Source organism: Oncorhynchus keta, chromosome 8 (assembly GCF_023373465.1).
Source record: "Oncorhynchus keta strain PuntledgeMale-10-30-2019 chromosome 8, Oket_V2, whole genome shotgun sequence".
Classification (NCBI taxonomy): domain Eukaryota; kingdom Metazoa; phylum Chordata; class Actinopteri; order Salmoniformes; family Salmonidae; genus Oncorhynchus; species Oncorhynchus keta.
In genome coordinates, this window is record NC_068428.1 from 47,991,678 (window position 1) to 48,014,731 (window position 23,054).

Genomic DNA, 23,054 nt, shown 5'->3' on the forward strand with positions numbered 1-23,054 from the left:
GTCAGCCAGTACCAGTCAGTCAGTACCAGTCAGTACCAGTCAGTACCAGTCAGTATCAGTCAGTCAGTACCAGTCAGTCAGTACCAGTCAGTACCAGTCAGTCAGTACCAGTCAGTCAGTACCAGTCAGTACCAGTCAGTCAGTACCAGTCAGGCCGTACCAGTCAGTCAGTACCAGTCAGTACCAGTCAGTCAGTACCAGGCAGTACCAGTCAGTCAGTACCAGTCAGTACCAGTCAGTCAGTACCAGTCAGGCCGTACCAGTCAGTCAGTACCAGTCAGTCAGTACCAGTCAGTACCAGTCAGTCAGTACCAGTCAGCCAGTACCAGTCAGCCAGTACCAGTCAGTACCAGTCAGGCAGTACCAGTCAGTACCAGTCAGTCAGTACCAGTCAGTCAGTACCAGTCAGTACCAGTCAGCCAGTACCAGTCAGCCAGTACCAGTCAGTCAGTACCAGTCAGCCAGTACCAGTCAGTCAGTACCAGTCAGACAGTACCAGTCAGTCAGTACCAGTCAGTACCAGTCAGTACCAGTCAGTCAGTACCAGTCAGCCAGTACCAGTCAGTACCAGTCAGGCAGTACCAGTCAGGCAGTACCAGTCAGTCAGTACCAGTCAGTACCAGTCAGTTAGTACCAGTCAGTCAGTACCTGTCAGTACCAGTCAGTACCAGTCAGTCAGTACCAGTCAGTCAGTACCAGTCAGTACCAATCAGTCAATACCAGTCAGTCAGTACCAGTCAGCCAGTACCAGTCAGGCAGTACCAGTCAGTCAGTACCAGTCAGTACCAGTCAGTCAGTACCAGTCAGTCAGTACCAGTCAGTCAGTACCAGTCAGTACCAGTCAGTACCAGTCAGTCAGTACCAGTCAGTCAGTACCAGTCAGGCAGTATGAAGGTGAAGGTAGGAAACAACACCTCCACTTCACTGATCCTCAACACTGGGGCCCCATAAGGGTGCGTGCTCAGCCCTCTCCTGTACGCCCTGTTCCCTGTTCACCCATGGCCTCACACGCCTCCAACTCAATCATCAAGTTTGCAGACGACACAACAGTAGTGGGCCTGATTACCAACAATGAAGAGACAGCCTACAGGGAGGGGGTCAGGGCTCTGGGAATGTGGTGCCAGGAAAATAACCTCTCCCTCAATGTCAACCAAACGAAGGAGCTGATTGTTGACTTCAGGAAACAGCAGAGGAAATCATCCAGAAGGTGAAGTCAGTACAGGTGCATCAAAGCTGGGACCGAGAGACTGAAAAACAGCTTCTATCTCAAGGCCATCAGACTGTTAAACAGCCATCACTAGCCGGCTACCAACCGGTTACTGAACCATGCACCTTAGAGGCTGCTGCCCTATATACATAGACATGGAGAGGATGGGATAGGAGAGGAGAGGAAAGGAGAGGGTGAGAGGAGGGGAGAGGAGGAGAGAGGAGAGGAGAGGGTGAGAGGAGGAGAGAGGAGAGGAGAGGAAAGGAGAGGGTGAGAGGAGGGGAGAGGAAAGGGTGAGAGGAGGGGAGAGCAGTGGGTGAGAGGAGGGGAGAGGAAAGGGTGAGAGGAGGGGAGAGAGGAAAGGAGAGGGTGAGAGGAGGGGAGAGGAAAGGAAAGGAGAGGGTGAGGTGAGGGGAGAGGAAAGGAGAGGGTGAGGGGAGAGCAGAGGATGAGAGGAGGGGAGAGCAGAGGGTGAGAGGAGGGGAGAGGAGAGGAGGGGAGGAGGGGAGAGCAGAGGGTGAGAGGAGGGGAAAGGAGAGGGTGAGAGGAGGGGAAAGGAGAGGGTGAGAGGAGGGTGAGAGGAGGGGAGAGCAGATGGTGAGAGGAGGGGAGAGCAGAGGGTGAGAGGAGAGGAGAGGAGAGGAGAGGAGAGGAGAGGAGGGAGGAGGGAGAGCAGAGGGTGAGAGGAGGGGAAAGGAGAGGGTGAGAGGAGGGGGAAAGGAGAGGGTGAGAGGAGGGAGAGCAGAGGGGAGAGGAGGGGAGAGGGTGAGAGGAGAGAGGAAAGGGCGAGAGGAGGGGAGAGCAGAGGGTGAGGAGGGGATAGGAGAGGAGGGGAAAGGAGAGGGTGAGAGGAGGGGAGAGCAGAGGGTGAGAGGAGGGGAGAGCAGAGGGTGAGATGAGGGGAGAGCAGAGGGTGAGAGGAGGGGGAGTAGAGGGTGAGAGGAGGGGAGAGCAGAGGGTGAGAGGAGGGGAAGGAGAGGGTGAGAGAGGGGTGAGGAGGGGAGAGAGAGGGTGAGAGGAGGGGAGAGCAGAGGGTGAGAGGAGGGAGAGCACAGGGTGAGAGGAGGGGGAGAGGAAAGGAGAGGGTGAGGGGAGAGCAGAGGGTGAGAGGAGGGGAGAGAGGAGGGGAGAGCAGAGGGTGAGAGGAGGGGAGAGCAGAGGGTGAGAGGAGGGGAGAGCAGATGGTGAGAGGAGGGGAGAGGAGAGGGTGAGGGGAGAGCAGAGGGTGAGAGGAGAGGGTGAGAGGAGGGGAGAGAAAAGGAGAGGGTGAGAGGAGGGCATAGGAGAGGAGGAGAGGAGGGGAGAGCAGAGGGTGAGAGGAGAGGAGAGGGTAAAAGGAGAGAAGAGGGTGAGAAAAGGGGAGAGCAGAGGGTGAGAGGAGGTGAAAGGAGAGGGTGAGAGGAGAGCAGAGGGTGAGAGGAGGGGAGAGGAGAGGGTGAGAGGAGAGGGTGAGAGGAGAGGAGAGGGTAAGAGGAGAGGAGAGGGTGAGAGAAGGGGAGAGCAGAGGGTGAGAGGAGGGGAAAGGAGAGGGTGAGAGGAGAGCAGAGAGTGAGAGGAGGGGAGAGCAGAGTGTGAGAGGAGGGGAGAGCAGAGTGTGAGAGGAGGGGAGAGCAGAGGGTGAGAGGAGGGGAGAGCAGAGGGTGAGAGGAGGGGAGAGCAGAGGGTGAGAGGAGGGGAGAGCAGAGGGTAAGAGGAGGGGAGAGGAGGGGAGAGCAGAGGGTGAGAGGAGGGGAAAGGAGGGGAGAGCAGAGGGTGAGAGGGGGGAGAGGAGGGGAGAGGAGGGGAGAGCAGAGGGTGAGAGGAGAGCAGAGGAGAGGAGAGGGTGAGAGGAGGGGTAAGGAGAGGAGAGGGTGAGAGGAGAGCAGAGGATAGGAGAGGGTGAGAGGAGAGCAGAGGAGAGCAGAGGGTGAGAGGAGGGGAGAGCAGAGGGTGAGAGGAGGGGAGAGCAGCGGGTGACAGGAGGGGAGAGCAGAGGGTGAGAGGAGGGGAGAGCAGAGGGTGAGAGGAGGGGAGAGGAGAGGGTGAGAGGAGGGGACAGCAGAGGGTGAGAGGAGAGGAGAGGAGAGGGGGAGAGGAGGGGAGAGCAGAGGGTGAGAGGAGGGATAGGAGAGGAGGGAGGAGGGGAGAGCAGAGGGTGAGAGGAGGGAGAGGAAAAGGGTGAGAGGAGGGGAGAGCAGAGGGTGAGAGGAGGGGAGAGCAGAGGGTGAGAGGAGGGGTAAGGAGAGGGTGAGAGGAGGGGTAGAAAGGAGAGGGTGAGAGGAGAGGAGAGGGTGAGATGAGAGGAGAGGGTGAGAGGAGGGGAGAGGAGAGGGTGAGATGAGAGGAGAGGGTGAGAGGAGGGGAGAGCAGAGGGTGAGAGGAGGGGAGAGGAGAGGGTGAGAGGAGGGGAGAGGAGAGGGTGAGAGGAGAGGAGAGTGTAAGAGGAGAGGAGAGGGTGAGAGGAGGAGAGAGCAGAGGGTGGGAGGACGGGAGAGCAGAGGGTGAGAGGAGGGGAGATCAGAGGGTGAGAGGAGGGGAGAGGAAAGGAGAGGGTGAGGGGAGAGCAGAGGGTGAGAGGAGGGGAGAGCAGAGGGTGAGAGGAGGGGACAGCAGAGGGTGAGAGGAGGGGAGAGGAGAGGGTGAGAGGAGGGGAGAGGAGAGGGTGAGAGGAGAGGAGAGTGTAAGAGGAGAGGAGAGGGTGAGAGGAGGGGAGAGCAGAGGGTGGGAGGAGGGGAGAGCAGAGGGTGAGAGGAGGGGAGATCAGAGGGTGAGAGGAGGGGAGAGGAAAGGAGAGGGTGAGAGGATGGGAGAGGAGAGGGTGAGAGGAGGGGAGAGGAAAGGAGAGAGTGAGAGGAGGGCATAGGAGAGGAGGAGAGGAGGGGAGAGCAGAGGGTGAGAGGGTGAGAGGAGGGGAGAGCAGAGTGTGAGAGGAGGGGTGAGGAGAGGTTGAGAGGAGGGGAGAGCAGAGGGTGAGAGGAGGGGAAAGGAGAGGGTGAGAGGAGGGGAAAGGAAAGGAGAGGGTGAGAGGAAAGGAGAGGGTGAGAGGAGGGGATAGGAGAGGAGGGGAGGAGGGGAGAGCAGAGGGTGAGAGGAGAGGAGAACAGAGGGTGAGAGGAGGGGAGAGCAGAGGGTGAGAGGAGGGGAGAGCAGAGGGTGAGAGGAGGGGAGAGCAGAGGGTGAGAGGAGGGGAGAGCAGAGGGTGAGAGGAGAGGAGACGAGAGGGTGAGAGGAGGGGAGAGCAGAGGGGGAGAGGAGGGGAGAGGAGAGGGTGAGAGGAGGGGATATGAGAGGAGGGGAGAGGAGAGGAGGGGAGGAGGGGAGAGCAGAGGGTGAGAGGAGGGGAGAGCAGAGGGTGAGAGGAGGGGAGAGGGGTAGAGGAGAGGAGAGGAGACGGTGAGAGGAGGGGAGAGCAGAGGGTGAGAGGAGGGGAGAGCAGAGGGTGAGAGGAGGGTGAGAGGAGGGGAGAGCAGAGGGTGAGAGGAGGGGAAAGGAGGGGAGAGCAGAGGGTGAGAGGAGGGGAGAGGAGGGGAGAGCAGAGGGTGAGAGGAGGGGAGAGCAGAGGGTGAGAGGAGGGGAGAGCAGAGGGTGAGAGGAGAGCAGAGGAGAGGAGAGGGTGAGAGGAGGGGAGAGCAGCGGGTGACAGGAGGGGAGAGCAGAGGGTGAGAGGAGGGGAGAGCAGAGGGTGAGAGGAGGGGAGAGGAGAGGGTGAGAGGAGGGGACAGCAGAGGGTGAGAGGAGAGGAGAGGAGAGGGGGAGAGGAGGGGAGAGCAGAGGGTGAGAGGAGGGGATAGGAGAGGAGGGGAGAGCAGAGGGTGAGAGGAGGGGAGAGGAAAGGGTGAGAGGAGGGGAGAGCAGAGGGTGAGAGGATGGGAGAGCAGAGGGTGAGAGGAGGGGTAAGGAGAGGGTGAGAGGAGAGGGTGAGAGGAGGGGTAAGGAGAGGGTGAGAGGAGAGGAGAGGAGAGGGTGAGAGGAGAGGAGAGGGTGAGAGGAGGGGAGAGCAGAGGGTGAGAGGAGGGGAGAGCACAGGGTGAGAGGAGGGGAGAGGAAAGGAGAGGGTGAGGGGAGAGCAGAGGGTGAGAGGAGGGGAGAGGAGAGGGTGAGAGGAGGGGAGAGGAGAGGGTGAGAGGAGAGGAGAGTGTAAGAGGAGAGGAGAGGGTGAGAGGAGGGGAGGGCAGAGGGTGGGAGGAGGGGAGAGCAGAGGGTGAGAGGAGGGGAGAGCAGAGGGTGAGAGGAGGGGAGAGGAAAGGACAGGGTGAGAGGATGGGAGAGGAGAGGGTGAGAGGAGGGGAGAGGAAAGAGAGAGGAGAGGAGGGGAGAGCAGAGTGTGAGAGGGTGAGAGGAGGGGAGAGCAGAGTGTGAGATGAGGGGTGAGGAGAGTTTGAGAGGAGGGGAGAGCAGAGGGTGAGAGGAGGGGAAAGGAGAGGGTGAGAGGAGGGGAGAGGGTGAGAGGAAAGGAGAGGGTGAGAGGAGGGGATAGGAGAGGAGGGGAGGAGGGGAGAGCAGAGGGTGAGAGGAGAGGAGAGCAGAGGGTGAGAGGAGGGGAGAGCAGAGGGTGAGAGGAGGGGAGAGCAGAGGGTGAGAGGAGGGGAGAGCAGAGGGTGAGAGGAGAGGAGACGAGAGGGTGGGAGGAGGGGAGAGCAGAGGGTGAGAGGAGGGGAGAGGAGAGGGTGAGAGGAGGGGATAGGAGAGGAGGGGAGAGGAGAGGAGGGGAGGAGGGGAGAGCAGAGGGTGAGAGGAGGGGAGAGGGGTAGAGGAGAGGAGAGGAGACGGTGAGAGGAGGGGAGAGCAGAGGGTGAGAGGAGGGTGAGAGGAGGGGAGATGAGACGGTGAGAGGAAGGAGAGGGTGAGGGGAGAGCAGAGGGTGAGAGGAGGGGAGAGGAGACGGTGAGAGGAAGGAGAGGGTGAGGGGAGAGCAGAGGGTGAGAGGAGGGGAGAGCAGAGGGGTAGAGGAGGGTAGAGGAGGGGAGAGGGGTAGAGGAGGGAGAGGAGGGGAGAGCAGAGGTGTAGAGGAGGGGAGAGGAGGGGAGAGCAGAGGGGTAGAGGAGGGGAGAGGAGGGGAGTGCAGAGGGGTAGAGGAGGGGAGAGCAGAGGGGTAGAGGAGGGGAGAGGAGGGGAGAGGGGTAGAGGAGAGGAGAGGAGGGGAGAGGGGTAGAGGAGAGGAGAGGAGACGGTGAGAGTTTTGTTGACTCCCTGCTTTAACTGGACCTGATGACTAATGTGCTTTTAATAAGGGCATAGCTCTCTGGGGAAACATGTCGTTACGTAACCGTCTCTACGACTGAGTGGTTTGAGGAGCGACTACAGGAGGACAGATCTGGTTTCGTGTGTCAACGTAGGGCACTATATATGTAATAGGGTGCCTTTTTGGGGGAGAGAGGGGGAGGGTAGGAGGTGAGAGGGGGAGAGAGGGGCAGGTGTAAGTCAGACTTACTGGAGTCGTTGCGACAGCAGTAGTACTCTGGGTCTGGTTCACTATGGTAGTACAGATCCATCGCCTAGAAAACAAGAGAAATGTTAAGTGTGTGTGTGTGTGTTTGTCTGTGTTTCTGTGTATGTGTGAGTGAGTGAGTGAGTGAGTGAGTGAGTGAGTGAGTGAGTGAGTGAGTGAGTGAGTGAGTGAGTGAGTGAGTGAGCGAGTGAGTGAGTGAGCGTGCAGTGAGTGAGTGAGCGTGAGTGAGTGAGTGAGTGTGTGAGTGTGTGAGTGAGTGAGTGAGTGAGTGAGTGAGTGAGCGTGAGTGAGTGCGTGAGTGAGTGAGTGTGTGGGTGAGTGAGTGAGTGAGTGAGTGAGTGAGTGAGTGAGTGAGTGAGTGAGTGAGTGAGTGAGTGAGTGTGTGAGTGAGTGCGTGCGTGAGTGAGTGTGTGAGTGTGTGGGTGATTGAGTGAGTGTGTGAGTGAGTGTGAGTGAGTGAGTGAGTGTGTGAGTGAGTGAGCGTGTGTGTGAGTGTGTGAGTGAGTGAGTGTGTGAGTGTGTGAGTGAGTGAGTGAGTGTGTGAGTGAGTGTGTGAGTGTGTGAGTGAGTGAGCGTGTGAGTGAGTGAGTGAGCGTGAGTGCGTGCGTGAGTGAGTGTGTGAGTGAGTGAGTGACTGTGTGAGTGAGTAAGTGTGTGTGTGAGTGTGTGAGTGTGTGAGCGTGTGAGTGAGTGTGTGAGTGTGTGAGTGAGTGAGCGTGTGAGTGAGTGTGTGAGTGAGTGAGCGTGTGAGTGAGTGTGAGTGAGTGAGTGAGTGTGTGAGTGAGTGAGTGAGCGTGAGTGCGTGCGTACGTGAGTGAGTGTGTGAGTGTGTGAGTGAGTGAGTGTGTGAGTGAGTGAGTGAGTGAGTGAGTGAGTGAGTGAGTGAGTGAGTGAGTGAGTGAGTGAGTGAGTGAGTGAGTGAGTGAGTGTGTGAGTGTGTGAGTGAGTGAGCGTGTGAGTGAGTGTGTGAGTGTGTGAGTGAGTGAGTGTGTGAGTGAGTGTGTGAGTGTGTGAGTGAGTGAGTGAGTGAGTGAGTGAGTGAGTGAGTGAGTGAGTGAGTGAGTGAGTGAGTGTGTGAGTGTGTGAGTGAGTGTGTGTGTGAGTGTGTGTGTGAGTGTGTGTGTGAGTGAGTGAGTGAGTGAGTGTGTGAGTGAGTGTGTGATTGAGTGTGTGTGTGAGTGAGTGTGTGAGTGTGTGAGTGAGCGTGTGAGTGAGTGTGTGTGTGAGTGAGTGTGTGAGTGAGCGTGTGTGAGTGTGTGAGTGTGTAAGTGAGTGAGTGAGTGAGTGAGTGAGTGAGTGAGTGAGTGAGTGAGTGAGCGAGTGAGCGTGTGAGTGTGTGAGTGAGTGCGCCTGTGAGTGAGTGAGCGTGTGCGTGAGTGATTGTGTGTGTGTGAGTGAGTGAGCGTGTGTGTGAGTGTGTGTGTGTGTGAGTGTGTGAGTGAGTGAGTTAGTGTGTGAGTGTGTGAGTGAGTGAGATAGTGTGTGAGTGAGTGAGTGAGTGAGTGGTTGAGCGAGTGTGTGAGTGAGTGAGCGTGAGTGCAGTGAGTGAGTGAGTGAGTGAGTGAGTGAGTGAGTGAGTGAGTGAGTGAGTGAGTGAGTGAGTGAGTGAGTGAGTGTGTGAGTGAGTGAGTGAGTGAGTGAGTGAGTGAGTGAGTGAGTGTGTGAGTGAGTGTGTGAGTGTGTGAGTGAGTGAGTGAGTGAGTGAGTGAGTGAGTGTGTGAGTGAGTGAGTGAGTGAGTGAGTGAGTGAGTGAGTGAGTGAGTGAGTGAGTGAGTGAGTGAGTGAGTGAGTGAGTGAGTGAGTGAGTGAGTGAGTGAGTGAGTGAGTGAGTGAGTGAGCTCAAGGAGGAATCTGGGCACTAAGATTTTTGTTGTTATTGTTTTATAGGACATGTGACCTCTGACCTCATGCTGACTACCAGAACTGGGTGAATGCAAGATGGCGGCCAGTGCAGATGAGATTTTTGGTAGCTGAAGGAAATTTTAGATTTGCTCCCAAAAAATATTAGCATTTGGAGAGTTCGAGGGCCTTAAAACGTGGTATGAACATGGTAGTTTGTTTACCAAAGTAATTGATTACTTTGCGCTCATTATTCACCTCTATAAACTGAAAAGTCAACTTGAGTTAGCAACAACATCAACTAGCCAAGCTTTAGCTAGCTAGCCAAGTTAATGTTGGCTAGCTAAAAGTTTAGCTAAGCTAGCTAGCGAAAGAGCTAGCTTATCTACTTGGAAACCCCCATGGTCGGATCAAAAATAAAATAAATTGAGAAATCATCAGCTGAGAGGGTATGTGTCTTTGGTGCTCCTCTTCAGAATGTGACTGTGGAATATAATACTGCCGTTGGTGGTGGTGGACCGGACAATGCACGGATAATGCTGACAAGCCCATCCAATTCTCAGCTCATGCCGTTACCTTACGACCCGGACACTCCAGTCGAGTCCCACGAGAAAAGGATGAGAAGGCAAGAGGGTATGTCACTTCTTGAATATGCTAAATAATGTCGTGATTCTTCTTTTAACTTTGAAAAATAGATTAGAGGTCAGATGGATAAGAAGAATAAGGTGACAATGAAGAAGAAGTAAACAACAACAACATCAAAAGGGACATGAAGAATGTAGAAGTTACCTGCCAGGAAGATGAAATGAAAGTGGCTGAACTGGAGCAACATGATGAACGAGGCAGAGAAATACCAGATGGGGACCTGAGGCTTTATGGGATACCGGAGCAGGCGGGTGAGGACATCAAACACAGAGTTGTTGACATCTGTGGAGCTGACATTCCAGAGTTGTTGACATCTGTGGAGCTGACATTCCAGAGTTGTTGACAATCCAGAGTTGTTGACATTCCAGAGTTGTTGACATCTGTGGAGCTGTCATTCCAGAGTTGTTGACATTCCAGAGTTGTTGACATCTGTGGACCTGTCATTCCAGAGTTGTTGACATTCCAGAGTGGTTGACATTCCAGAGTTGTTGACATTCCAGAGTTGTTGACATTCCAGAGTTGTTGACATCTGTGGAGCTGTCATTCCAGAGTTATTGACATTCCAGAGTTGTTGTCATCTGTGGAGCTGTCATTCCAGAGTGGTTGACATTCCAGAGTTGTTGACATTCCAGAGTTGTTGTCATCTGTGGAGCTGACATTCCAGAGTTGTTGACATCTGTGGAGCTGTCATTCCAGAGTTGTTGACATTCCAGAGTTGTTGACATTCCAGAGTTGTTGACATTCCAGAGTTGTTGACATTCCAGAGTTGTTGACATTCCAGAGTTGTTGACATTCCAGAGTTGTTGACATTCCAGAGTTGTTGTCATCTGTGGAGCTGACATTCCAGAGTTGTTGACATTCCAGAGTTGTTGACATTCCAGAGTTGTTGACATTCCAGAGTTGTTGACATCTGTGGAGCTGACATTCCAGAGTTGTTGACATTCCAGACTTGTTGTCATCTGTGGAGCTGACATTCCAGAGTTGTTGACATCTGTGGAGCTGTCATTCCAGAGTTGACATTCCAGAGTTGTTGACATTCCAGAGCTGTTGACATTCCAGAGCTGTTGATATTCCAGAGTTGTTGACATCTGTGGAGCTGACATTCCAGAGTTGTTGTCATTCCAGAGTTGTTGACAATCCAGAGTTGTTGACATTCCAGAGTTGTTGACATTCCAGAGTTGTTGACATTCCAGAGTTGTTGACATCTGTGGAGCTGTCATTCCAGAGTTGTTGACATTCCAGAGTTGTTGACATCTGTGGAGCTGACATTCCAGAGTTGTTGTCATTCCAGAGTTGTTGACATTCCAGAGTTGTTGACAATCCAGAGTTGTTGACATTCCAGAGTTGTTGACATTCCAGAGTTGTTGACATCTGTGGAGCTGACATTCCAGAGTTGTTGACATCTGTGGAGCTGTCATTCCAGAGTTGTTGACATCTGTGGAGCTGTCATTCCAGAGTTGTTGACATTCCAGAGTTGTTGAAATATGTGGAGCTGACATTCCAGAGTTGTTGACATTCCAGAGTTGTTGACATTCCCAGAATTGTTGACATTCCAGAGTTGTTGACATCTGTGGAGCTGACATTCCAGAGTTGTTGACATTCCAGAGTTGTTGACATTCCAGAGTTGTTGACATCTGTGGAGCTGTCATTCCAGAGTTGTTGACATTCCAGAGTTGTTGAAATATGTGGAGCTGTCATTCCAGAGTTGTTGACATTCCAGAGTTGTTGACATTCCAGAGTTGTTGACATCTGTGGAGCTGTCATTCCAGAGTTGTTGACATTCCAGAGTTGTTGAAATATGTGGAGCTGTCATTCCAGAGTTGTTGACATTCCAGAGTTGTTGACATTCCAGAGTTGTTGAAATATGTGGAGCTGACATTCCAGAGTTGTTGACATTCCAGAGTTGTTGTCATTCCAGAGTTGTTGACATTCCAGAGTTGTTGACATTCCAGAGTTGTTGACATCTGTGGAGCTGTCATTCCAGAGTTGTTGACATTCCAGAGTTGTTGAAATATGTGGAGCTGACATTCCAGAGTTGTTGACATTCCAGAGTTGTTGACATTCCCAGAGTTGTTGACATTCCAGAGTTGTTGACATCTGTGGAGCTGACATTCCAGAGTTGTTGACATTCCAGAGTTGTTGACATCTGTGGAGCTGACATTCCAGAGTTGTTGACATTCCAGAGTTGTTGACATTCCCAGAATTGTTGACATTCCAGAGTTGTTGACATCTGTGGAGCTGACATTCCAGAGTTGTTGACATTCCAGAGTTGTTGACATCTGTGGAGCTGACATTCCAGAGTTGTTGACATTCCAGAGTTGTTGACATTCCCAGAGTTGTTGACATTCCAGAGTTGTTGACATTCCCAGAGTTGTTGACATTCCAGAGTTGTTGACATCTATGGAACTGTCATTCCAGAGTTGTTGACATTCCAGAGTTGTTGACATCTGTGGAGCAGACATTCCAGAGTTGTTGTCATCTGTGGAGCAGACATTCCAGAGTTGTTGACATCTGTGGAGCTGACATTCCAGAGTTGTTGACATTCCAGAGTTGTTGACATTCCAGAGTTGTTGTCTTTCCAGAGTTGTTGACATCTGTGGAGATGTCATTCCAGAGTTGTTGACATTCCAGAGTTGTTGACATTCCAGAGTTGTTGACATCTGTGGAGCTGACATTCCAGAGTTGTTGACATTCCAGAGTTGTTGACATTCCAGAGTTGTTGTCTTTCCAGAGTTGTTGACATCTGTGGAGATGTCATTCCAGAGTTGTTGACATTCCAGAGTTGTTGACATTCCAGAGTTGTTGACATTCCCAGAGTTTTTGACATTCCAGAGTTGTTGACATTCCCAGAGTTGTTGACATTCCAGAGTTGTTGACATTCCAGAGTTGTTGACATCTGTGGAGCAGACATTCCAGAGTTGTTGTCATCTGTGGAGCAGACATTCCAGAGTTGTTGTCATCTGTGGAGCTGACATTCCAGAGTTGTTGTCATCTGTGGAGCTGACATTCCAGAGTTGTTGACATCTGTGGAGCAGACATTCCAGAGTTGTTGACATCTGTGGAGCAGACATTCCAGAGTTGTTGTCATCTGTGGAGCTGACATTCCAGAGTTGTTGTCATCTGTGGAGCTGACATTCCAGAGTTGTTGTCATCTGTGGAGCTGACATTCCAGAGTTGTTGTCATCTGTGGAGCTGACATTCCAGAGTTGTTGACATCTGTGGAGCAGACATTCCAGAGTTGTTGTCATCTGTGGAGCTGACATTCCAGAGTTGTTGTCATCTGTGGAGCTGACATTCCAGAGTTGTTGTCATCTGTGGAGCAGACATTCCAGAGTTGTTGTCATCTGTGGAGCAGACATTCCAGAGTTGTTGTCATCTGTGGAGCTGACATTCCAGAGTTGTTGTCATCTGTCATTCCCCAATCCAAAGCCGAACTTCAGGAAGATGTAGACATCGTTCATCTTTTGGGAAGACTCAAGGACCAAGACAAGAGACCGAGGATAACCATCATCCAGTTCATCAACAGATCTACACGGGATCTTCTCTGGCTGCGAGCAAAGAACACATCTACACGGGATCTTCTTTGGCTGCGAGCGAAGAACAGATCTACACGGGATCTTCTCTGGCTGCGAGCAAAGAACAGATCTACAAGGGATCTTCTCTGGATGCAAGCGAAGAACAGATCTACACGGGATCTTCTCTGGATGCGAGCGAAGAACAGATCTACACGGGATCTTCTCTGGCTGCGAGCAAAGAACAGATTTACACGGGATCTTCTCTGGATACTCTGAAAGATTTTATATAAGAACATTTTTTAGAAAAGCTGATCTGTTTACTGTGTCTTATGGGAAATATCGGGAATTAATGAGGTTCTTAAATACGACAAACAGCCATGAAGTGAGGTAAAGAAATTGCTGAACTTAAAAGATTGAGGGTAAGACAAAATGTAAGGAAATATTGTATCTAATCTCCATGGAGGACTTTGATTAATTATTTTCTTTACAACTACAACTGGACTGAGTGTTGGAAGAGAGCAAAAGGGGAAGATGAAAATGATTAGAGGAAGTGAGAAAAAAAACACAAAGTACTTTTACAATTTAGAGAAAAAAATATATTTGAATTTACCTCTTTTCATAAGATAAATAGACAGTAGATGGCAAAGAAAACTCTAAAGATGCTGTATTTCAAAATAGGTCTCTATGGTAACCTTTCCACAAGTCTGTCCTACTAAGGATACTGCAAGTCTGCCTGTCTAGACTCTGTCAAAGACTATTTTTTATTTTTTATTTTACCTTTATTTAACTAGGCAGGTCAGTTAAGAAAGAAATCTTATTTTCAATGATGGCCTAGGAACAGTGGGTTAACTGCCTGTTCAGGGGCAGAACGACAGATTTGTACCTTGTCAGCTCGGGGATTTGAATTTTCAACCTTCCAGTTACTAGTTACCACCTTCCGGAGACACCTGAAACCCCACCTCTTTAAGGAATACCTAGGATAGGATAAGTAATCCTCCCCCCCCCCTTTAAGATTTAGATGCACTATTGTAAAGTGACTATTCTACTGGATGTCATAAGGTGAATGCACCAATTTGTAAGTCGCTCTGGATAAGAGCGTCTGCTAAATGACTTAAATGTAAATGTAATGTAAACTAGTCCAACACTCTAACCACTAGCCTACCCTGCCGCCTCTACACTCTAACCACTAGGCTACCCTGCCGCCTCTACACTCTAACCACTAGGCTACCCTGCCGCCTCTACACTCTAACCACTAGGCTACCCTGCCACCTCTACACTCTAACCACTAGTCTACCCTGCCGCCTCTACACTCTAACCACTAGGCTACCCTCCCGCCTCTACACTCTAACCACTAGGCTACCCTGCCGCCTCTACACTCTAACCACTAGGCTACCCTGCCGCCTCTACACTCTAACCACTAGGCTACCCTGCCGCCTCTACACTCTAACCACTAGGCTACCTGCCGCCTCTACACTCTAACCACTAGGCTACCCTGCCGCCTCTACACTCTAACCACTAGGCTACCTGCCGCCTCTACACTCTAACCACTAGGCTACCTGCCGCCTCTACACTCTAACCACTAGGCTACCCTGCCACCTCTACACTCTAACCACTAGGTTACCTGCCGCCTCTACACTCTAACCACTAGGCTACCCTGCCACCTCTACACTCTAACCACTAGGCTACCTGCCGCCTCTACACTCTAACCACTAGGCTACCCTGCCACCTCTACACTCTAACCACTAGGCTACCCTGCCACCTCTACACTCTAACAACTAGGCTACCCTGCCGCCCTACACTCTAACCACTAGGCTACCCTGCCACCTCTACACTCTAACCACTAGGCTACCCTGCCACCTCTACACTCTAACCACTAGTCTACCCTGCCACCTCTACACTCTAACCACTAGGCTACCCTGCCCCCTCTACACTCTAACCACTAGGCTACCCTGCCCCCTCTACACTCTAACCACTAGGCTACCCTGCCACCTCTACACTCTAACCACTAGGCTACCCTGCCACCTCTACACTCTAACCACTAGGCTACCCTACCACCTCTACACTCTAACCACTAGGCTACCCTACCACCTCTACACTCTAACCACTAGGCTACCCTGCCGCCTCTACACTCTAACCACTAGGCTACCCTGCCGCCTCTACACTCTAACCACTAGGCTACCCTGCCACCTCTACACTCTAACCACTAGTCTACCCTGCCGCCCCTATGCGAAGTTCATAGTTGAAGACTTCAAAAAGTCATGAGATTAATGAATTTATATCATTGTAATTTAATAAAAATGCATCAGTATATTAAGAGAGAACTACATTTAATCTCCAGGGAATGATGACCTTAGTGATATGAAGTTTTTCAGGAGGATATTGTTTAATTTATATTTAATGTCTTTAAGGAGGCATTTGATATAGGGGCCCTGTGGATGTCTCTATGACACAAAGCCTTATTTCTGTAAATCCCCAAAACAAAGATGATAGAAAATTCAAGACCAATCACATTAACGAACAATGATGGATAGCTACTAGCATCCAACTTTACATAAATACTTTTTTTTTTTAAAGGTCTTGACCCAGTCATTAACGATACCCAGTCGGGTTTTATGAATTGCAGATATATCGAATTAAACTTTATTTGTGTAGAAATTAAAGTGAAATGCTTTACTTACAAGCCCTTAACGAACAGTGAAGTTCAAGAAGAGTTAAGAAAATATTTACCAAATAAACTAAGGTAAAAAAATAAATACAAAGTAACACAATAAATAAACAATAACGAGGCTTTATACAGGGGGTACCGGGTACCGGGTCAGTGTGGAGACTATATACAGGGGGTACTGGGTACCGGGTCAATGTGGAGACTATATACAGGGGGTACCGGGTACCGGGTCAATGTGGAGACTATATACAGGGGGTACCGGGTACCGGGTCAGTGTGGAGGCTATATACAGGGGGTACCGGGTACCGGGTCAGTGTGGAGACTATATACAGGGGGTACCGGGTACTGGGTCAGTGTGGAGGCTATATACAGGGGGTACCGGGTGCCGGGTCAGTGTGGAGGCTATATACTGGGGGTACCGGGTCAGTGTGGAGGCCATATACAGGGGGTACCGGGTCAGTGTGGAGGCTATATACAGGGGGTACCGGGTACCGGGTCAGTGTGGAGGCTATATACAGGGGGTACCGGGTCAGTGTGGAGTCTATATACAGGGGGTACCGGGTACCGGGTCAGTGTGGAGGCTATATACAGGGGGTACCGGGTCAGTGTGGAGACTATATACAGGGGGTACCGGGTACCGGGTCAGTGTGGAGGCTATATACAGGGGGTACCGGGTCAGTGTGGAGTCTATATACAGGGGGTACCGGGTACCGGGTCAGTGTGGAGTCTATATACAGGGGGTACCGGGTACCGGGTCAGTGTGGAGGCCATATACAGGGGGTACCGGGTCAGTGTGGAGGCTATATACAGGGGGTACCGGGTACCGGGTCAGTGTGGAGGCTATATACAGGGGGTACCGGGTCAGTGTGGAGTCTATATACAGGGGGTACCGGGTACCGGGTCAGTGTGGAGGCTATATACAGGGGGTACCGGGTCAGTGTGGAGACTATATACAGGGGGTACCGGGTACCGGGTCAGTGTGGAGTCTATATACAGGGGGTACCGGGTACCGGGTCAGTGTGGAGGCTATATACAGGAGGTACCGGGTACCGGGTCAGTGTGGAGGCTATATACATGGGGTACCGGGTCAGTGTGGAGTCTATATACAGGGGGTACCGGGTACCGGGTCAGTGTGGAGGCTATATACAGGGGGTACCGGGTCAGTGTGGAGACTATATACAGGGGGTACCGGGTACCGGGTCAGTGTGGAGACTATGTACAGGGGGTATCGGGTACCGGGTCAGTGTGGCGGCTATATACAGGGGGTACCGGGTAAGTGTGGAGGCTTTATACAGGGGGTACCGCGTACCAGGTCAGTGTGGAGGCTTTATACAGGGGGTACCGGGTACCGGGTCAATGTGGAGGCTATATACAGGGGGTACCGGGTACCGGGTCAGTGTGGAGGCTATATACAGGGGGTACCGGGTCAGTGTGGAGACTATATACAGGGGGTACCGGGTACCGGGTCAGTGTGGAGGCTTTATACAGGGGGTACCGGGTACCGGGTCAATGTGGAGGCTATATACAGGGGGTACCGGGTACCGGGTCAGTGTGGAGGCTATATACAGGGGGTACCGGGTCAGTGTGGAGACTATATACAGGGGGTACCGGGTACCGGGTCAGTGTGGAGGCTTTATACAGGGGGTACCGGGTACCGGGTCAGTGTGGAGACTATATACAGGGGGTACCGGGTACCGGGTCAGTGTGGAGACTATATACAGGGGGTACGGGGTGCCGGGTCAGTGTGGAGGCTATATTCAGGGGGTACCGGGTCAGTGTGGAGGCTTTATACAGGGGGTACCGGGTCAGTGTGGAGGCTTTATACAGGGGGTACGGGGTACCGGGTCAGTGTGGAGGCTATATTCAGGGGGTACCGGGTACCGGGTCAGTGTGGAGGCTTTATACAGGGGGTACCGGGTACCAGGTCAGTGTGGAGGCTTTATACAGGGGGTACGGGGTACCGGGTCAGTGTGGAGACTATATACAGGTGGTAGGGGGTACCGGGTCAGTGTGGAGGCTTTATACAGGGGGTACCGGGTCAGTGTGGAGGCTTTATACAGGGGGTACCGGGTCAGTGTGGAGGCTTTATACAGGGGGTACCGGGTCAGTGGGGAGGCTTTATACAGGGGGTACCGGGTACCGGGTCAGTGTGGAAGCTTTATACAGGGGGTACCGGGTCAGTGTGGAGGCTTTATACAGGGGGTGCCGGGTTCCCGGGTCAGTGTGGAGGCTTTATACAGGGGGTACCGGGTCAGTGTGGAGGCTTTATACAGGGGGTACCGGGTACCGGGTCAGTGTGGAGGCTTTAAACAGGGGGTACCGGGTCAGTGTGGAGGCTTTATACAGGGGGTACCGGGTACCGGGTCAGTGTGGAGGCAATATACAGCGGGTAACGGGTATCGGGTCAGTGTGGAGACTATATACAGGGGGTACCGGGTACCGGGTCAGTGTGGAGACTATATACAGGGGGTACCGGGTACCGGGTCAGTGTGGAGACTATATACAGGGGGTACGGGGTGCCGGGTCAGTGTGGAGGCTATATACAGGGGGTACCGGGTCAGTGTGGAGGCTTTATACAGGGGGTACCGGGTCAGTGTGGAGGCTATATACAGGGGGTACCGGGTCAGTGTGCAGGTTAGTTGAGGTAAAAAATAATGAATACATATATATTTATTAATATCTGATACCAGTCTGGTTCTACGAAGGGCAGACACATTTGTTAATAATATCTGACTAGTATTGGACTCGATAGTCTACAAAGAGCACGCTATTGAAGATAGCTTTATTTTATTTGTAGACTTTTGATACAAATTAACATTTATTTTTATTTTTTTGCTGGGGTTTTGGTCTTTTTTTTAAATTTTCAAATTGTAGCTGCTCTGTGACGATATCCCTCACAGAGATTCCATATTAGACTTGTGGAAATAAACAAGGATGTCCAATTAGCCCGTTCTTATTTGTATTAGTCATGAAAGCTACGGAACTTCACATCAATAAGGATAGTTTTATGGGTGTTCAGATACTTGAAGATATATCGAATTAATTAGAAATTACATTTTAGCATGATTTTCGAAATGCCTGTTTTGCAAGAATCTTTTTTTCTTCTCAATGTCCGCTTGTCGTCAAGGTATTTCCTTCACTCCTTCTGCTGTGACTGTGCACCTTCCCATTTACAACACACCCACCAAGCCCCCCACACATTAAGCCCCCCGCATTAATCTCCCCACCACACATTAAGCCCCCCGCATTAATCTCCCCCACCACACATTAAGCCCCCCACACATTAAGCCCCCCGCATTAAGCTCCCCACCACACATTAAGCCCCCCACCCCCGCATTAAGCTCCTCCCCTCTTCACAAAGCTCCTTGCTGTTCCACACAACAACAAAGATGAAAGATAACAAGCAATTTCGACTAGCGGTTTGGTCCAACAGAATTGCTGATATGGATACCTAAACAATTGAGACATGTTTTTGTGCGATATAATTACTTACTACTCATTACCAAGTGAAAATACCTACAAACAAAATATGAGCATCTCCGTCAGTCAACTTTATTGCAACATGTAAAAAGAAGTTACATTTCTTACAAAATAATAAGGATTTTTATTGTTAGATTAATAATTTTATTAATTGGAATAAAAACGATATAAGCCTACTCAATAAATAATTATTCTAGTGGTGACTCAAATCTGTAGTCTACAGTATGATGAGTAGCCTACAGTATGATGAGTAGCCTACAGTATGGTGAGTAGCCTACAGTATGGTGAGTAGCCTACATGTTGGTGAGTAGCCTACAGTATGGTGAGTAGCCTACAGTATGGTGAGTAGCCTACAGTATGATTAGTAGCCTAAAGTATGGTGAGTAGCCTACAGTATGGTGAATAGTCTACAGTATGATGAGTAGCCTACAGTATGGTGAGTAGCCTACAGTATGGTGAATAGTCTACAGTATGATGAGTAGCCTACAGTATGGTGAGTAGCCTACAGTATGATGAGTAGCCTACAGTATGATGAGTAGCCTACAGTATGGTGAGTAGCCTACAGTATGATGAGTAGCCTACAGTATGATGAGTAGCCTACAGTATGGTGAGTAGCCTACAGTATGGTGAGTAGCCTACAGTATGATGAGTAGCCTACAGTATGGTGAGTAGCCTACAGTATGGTGAGTAGCCTACAGTATGATGAGTAGCCTACAGTATGGTGAGTAGCCTACAGGTTGATGAGTAGCCTACAGTATGGTGAGTAGCCTACAGGTTGATGAGTAGCCTACAGTATGGTGAGTAGCCTACAGGTTGATGAGTAGCCTACAGTATGAGGAGTAGCCTACAGTATGGCGGGTAGCCTACAGTATGATGAGTAGCCTACAGTATGGAGAGTAGCCTACAGTATGGTGAGTAGCCTACAGTATGCTGAGTAGCCTACAGTATGATGAGTAGCCTACAGTATGATGAGTAGACTACAGTATGCTGAGTAGCCTACAGTATGATGAGTAGCCTACAGTATGATGAGTAGACTAAATAGCTAATTTAGAAAAATGGGTCTGTCTTTTTCTTCCCTTTTCAACATGACAAAAAACAATGGAAATCGACAACTCTGTCTCCGACTGTCTCCGTCTGTTTCTTTCTTGTACACATTCCCCATCCCGGAATCTGTGGTAAAGAAGAATGGATGACAATTTAGCATTGACCCCCTACATTACCATCACCATGACAACCTGCCAGTAAGCTAGCATCACCATGACAACCTGCCAGTAAGCTAGCATCACCGTGATTTATATAGTTAGCTAGACCCCCTACATTACTGTGTTGTCTGTTCACACTGCTATGCTTTATCTTGGTCAGGTCGCAGTTGCAAATGAGAACTTGTTCTCAACTAGCCTACCTGGTTAAATAAAGGTGAAATAAAAAAAATAAAAAATAAAAATTACCCCCAGTTATCATCACCATGACAACCTGCCAGTAAGCTAGCATCACCGTGATTTATATAGTTAGCTAGGCCTAGCTAGCTAACTAGCTAGTTGTTGTGTTATCCCACCAACAATAATAGCACTTGCCAACACTAATAAGTTAGCTAGTGTTTAGCTGAAAATGAACTGATATTGCTCCGTGTTTTTGATACAAGTAGGTAGTTAGCTAACGTTGACATGCTGGGTGCGTCTCACGTAATATCCTTGGGCAACATACCCTGAGAACTAGGTTCAGGGAAGATAAGACCACCGAGCCCAGCTTATATTTGCCAGTTTCAGCTAGCTAGTCAAGCTAATTGGAAGAAAAAAAATCTAAACTGATTGCATGGCCGCCTCCAACTCAATCAACAAGTTTGCATGAGCTTGATACCTTGATAAGCACTGCAGAAACTATTACACTCAACGGAACGACTTGATTAGTGTAGTGTCAACAACGCAGCTACTGCCAGCTAGCCTACTTCAGCAGTACTGTATCATTTTAATCATTTTAGTCAATAAGATTCTTGCTACGTAAGCTTAACTTTCTGAACATTCGAGACGTGTAGTCCACTTGTCATTCCAATCTCCTTTGCATTAGCGTAGCCTCTTCTGTAGCCTGTCAACTATGTGTCTGTCTATCCCTGTTCTCTCCTCTCTGCACAGACCATACAAACGCTCCACGCCGCGTGGCCGCGGCCACCCTAATCTGGTGGTCCCAGCGCGCACGACCCACGTGGAGTTCCAGGTCTCCGGTAGCCTCTGGAACTGCCGATCTGCGGCCAACAAGGCATAGTTCATCTCAGCCTATGCCTCCCTCCAGTCCCTCGACTTCTTGGCACTGACGGAAACATGGATCACCACAGACAACCCTGCTACTCCTACTGCTCTCTCTTCGTCCGCCCACGTGTTCTCGCACACCACGAGAGCTTCTGGTCAGCGGGGTGGTGGCACCGGGATCCTCATCTCTCCCAAGTGGTCATTCTCTCTTTCTCCCCTCACCCATCTGTATATATCGCCTCCTTTGAATTCCATGCTGTCACAGTTACCAGCCCTTTCAAGCTTAACATCCTTATAATTTATCGCCCTCCAGGTTCCCTCGGAGAGTTCATCAATGAGCTTGATACCTTGATAAGCTCCTTTCCTGAGGACGGCTCACCTCTCACAGTTCTGGGCGACTTTAACCTCCCCACGTCTACCTTTGACTCATTCCTCTCTGCCTCCTTCTTTCCACTCCTCTCCTCTTTTGACCTCACCCTCTCACCTTCCCCCCCTACTCACAAGGCAGGCAATACGCTCGACCTCATCTTTACTAGATGCTGTTCTTCCACTAACCTCATTGCAACTCCCCTCCAAGTCTCCGACCACTACCTTGTATCCTTTTCCCTCTCGCTCTCATCTAACACCTCCCACACTGCTCCTACTCGGATGGTATCGCGCCGTCCCAACCTTCGCTCCCTCTCCCCCGCTACTCTCTCCTCTTCCATCCTATCATCTCTTCCCTCTGCTCATACCTTCTCCAACCTATCTCCTGATTCTGCCTCCTCAACCCTCCTCTCCTCCCTTTCTGCATCCTTTGACTCTCTATGTCCCCTATCCTCCAGGCCGGCGCGGTGCTCCCCTCCCGCCCCGTGGCTCGACGACTCATTGCGAGCTCACAGAACAGGGCTCCGGGCAGCTGAGCGGAAATGGAGGAAAACTCGCCTCCCTGCGGACCTGGCATCCTTTCACTCCCTCCTCTCTACATTTTCCTCCTCTGTCTCTGCTGCTAAAGCCATTTTCTACCACTGTAAATTCCAAGCATCTGCCTCTAACCCTAGGAAGCTCTTTGCCACCTTCTCCTCACTCCTGAATCCCCCCCCCCCTCCTCCCTCTCTGCAGACGACTTCGTCAACCATTTTGAAAAGAAGGTCGACGACATCCGATCCTCATTTGCTAAGTCAAACGGCACCGCTGGTTCTGCTCACATTGCCCTACCCTGTGCTCTGACCTCTTTCTCCCCTCTCTCCCCAGATGAAATCTCGCGTCTTGTGACGGCCGGCCGCCCAACAACCTGCCCGCTTGACCCTATCCCCTCCTCTCTTCTCCAGACCATTTCCGGAGACCTCCTCCCTTACCTCACCTCGCTCATCAACTCATCCCTGACCGCTGGCTACGTCCCTTCCGTCCTCAAGAGAGCGAGAGTTGCACCCCTTCTGAAAAAACCTACACTCAATCCCTCCGATGTCAACAACTACAGACCAGTATCCCTTCTTTCTTTTCTCTCCAAAACTCTTGAACGTGCCGTCCTTGGCCAGCTCTCCCGCTATCTCTCTCTGAATGACCTTCTTGATCCAAATCAGTCAGGTTTCAAGACTAGTCATTCAACTGAGACTGCTCTTCTCTGTATCACGGAGGCGCTCCGCACCGCTAAAGCTAACTCTCTCTCCTCTGCTCTCATCCTTCTAGACCTATCGGCTGCCTTCAATACTGTGAACCATCAGATCCTCCTCTCCACCCTCTCCGAGTTGGGCATCTCCGGCGCGGCCCACGCTTGGATTGCGTCCTACCTGACAGGTCGCTCCTACCAGGTGGCGTGGCGAGAATCTGTCTCCTCACCACGCGCTCTCACCACTGGTGTCCCCCAGGGCTCTGTTCTAGGCCCTCTCCTATTCTCGCTATACACCAAGTCACTTGGCTCTGTCATAACCTCACATGGTCTCTCCTATCATTGCTATGCAGACGACACACAATTAATCTTCTCCTTTCCCCTTCTGATGACCAGGTGGTGAATCGCCTCTCTGCATGTCTGGCAGACATATCAGTGTGGATG

The 23,054-nt window shown here is 51.1% G+C and overlaps 1 protein-coding gene across 2 annotated transcripts in view; it reads right to left on the reverse strand.

The window, feature by feature from the left end:
* The window catches only part of sgk1 (serum/glucocorticoid regulated kinase 1), a 335,423-nt gene that overhangs the window by 45,690 nt on the left and 266,679 nt on the right, over positions 1 to 23,054 (reverse strand). For both annotated transcript variants that reach the window (XM_052524603.1, XM_052524604.1), the window contains exon 3: positions 6,618 to 6,681. In XM_052524603.1, coding sequence (XP_052380563.1) covers positions 6,618 to 6,681 — 64 coding nt within the window. The remainder of the gene's footprint in view (positions 1 to 6,617; positions 6,682 to 23,054) is intronic.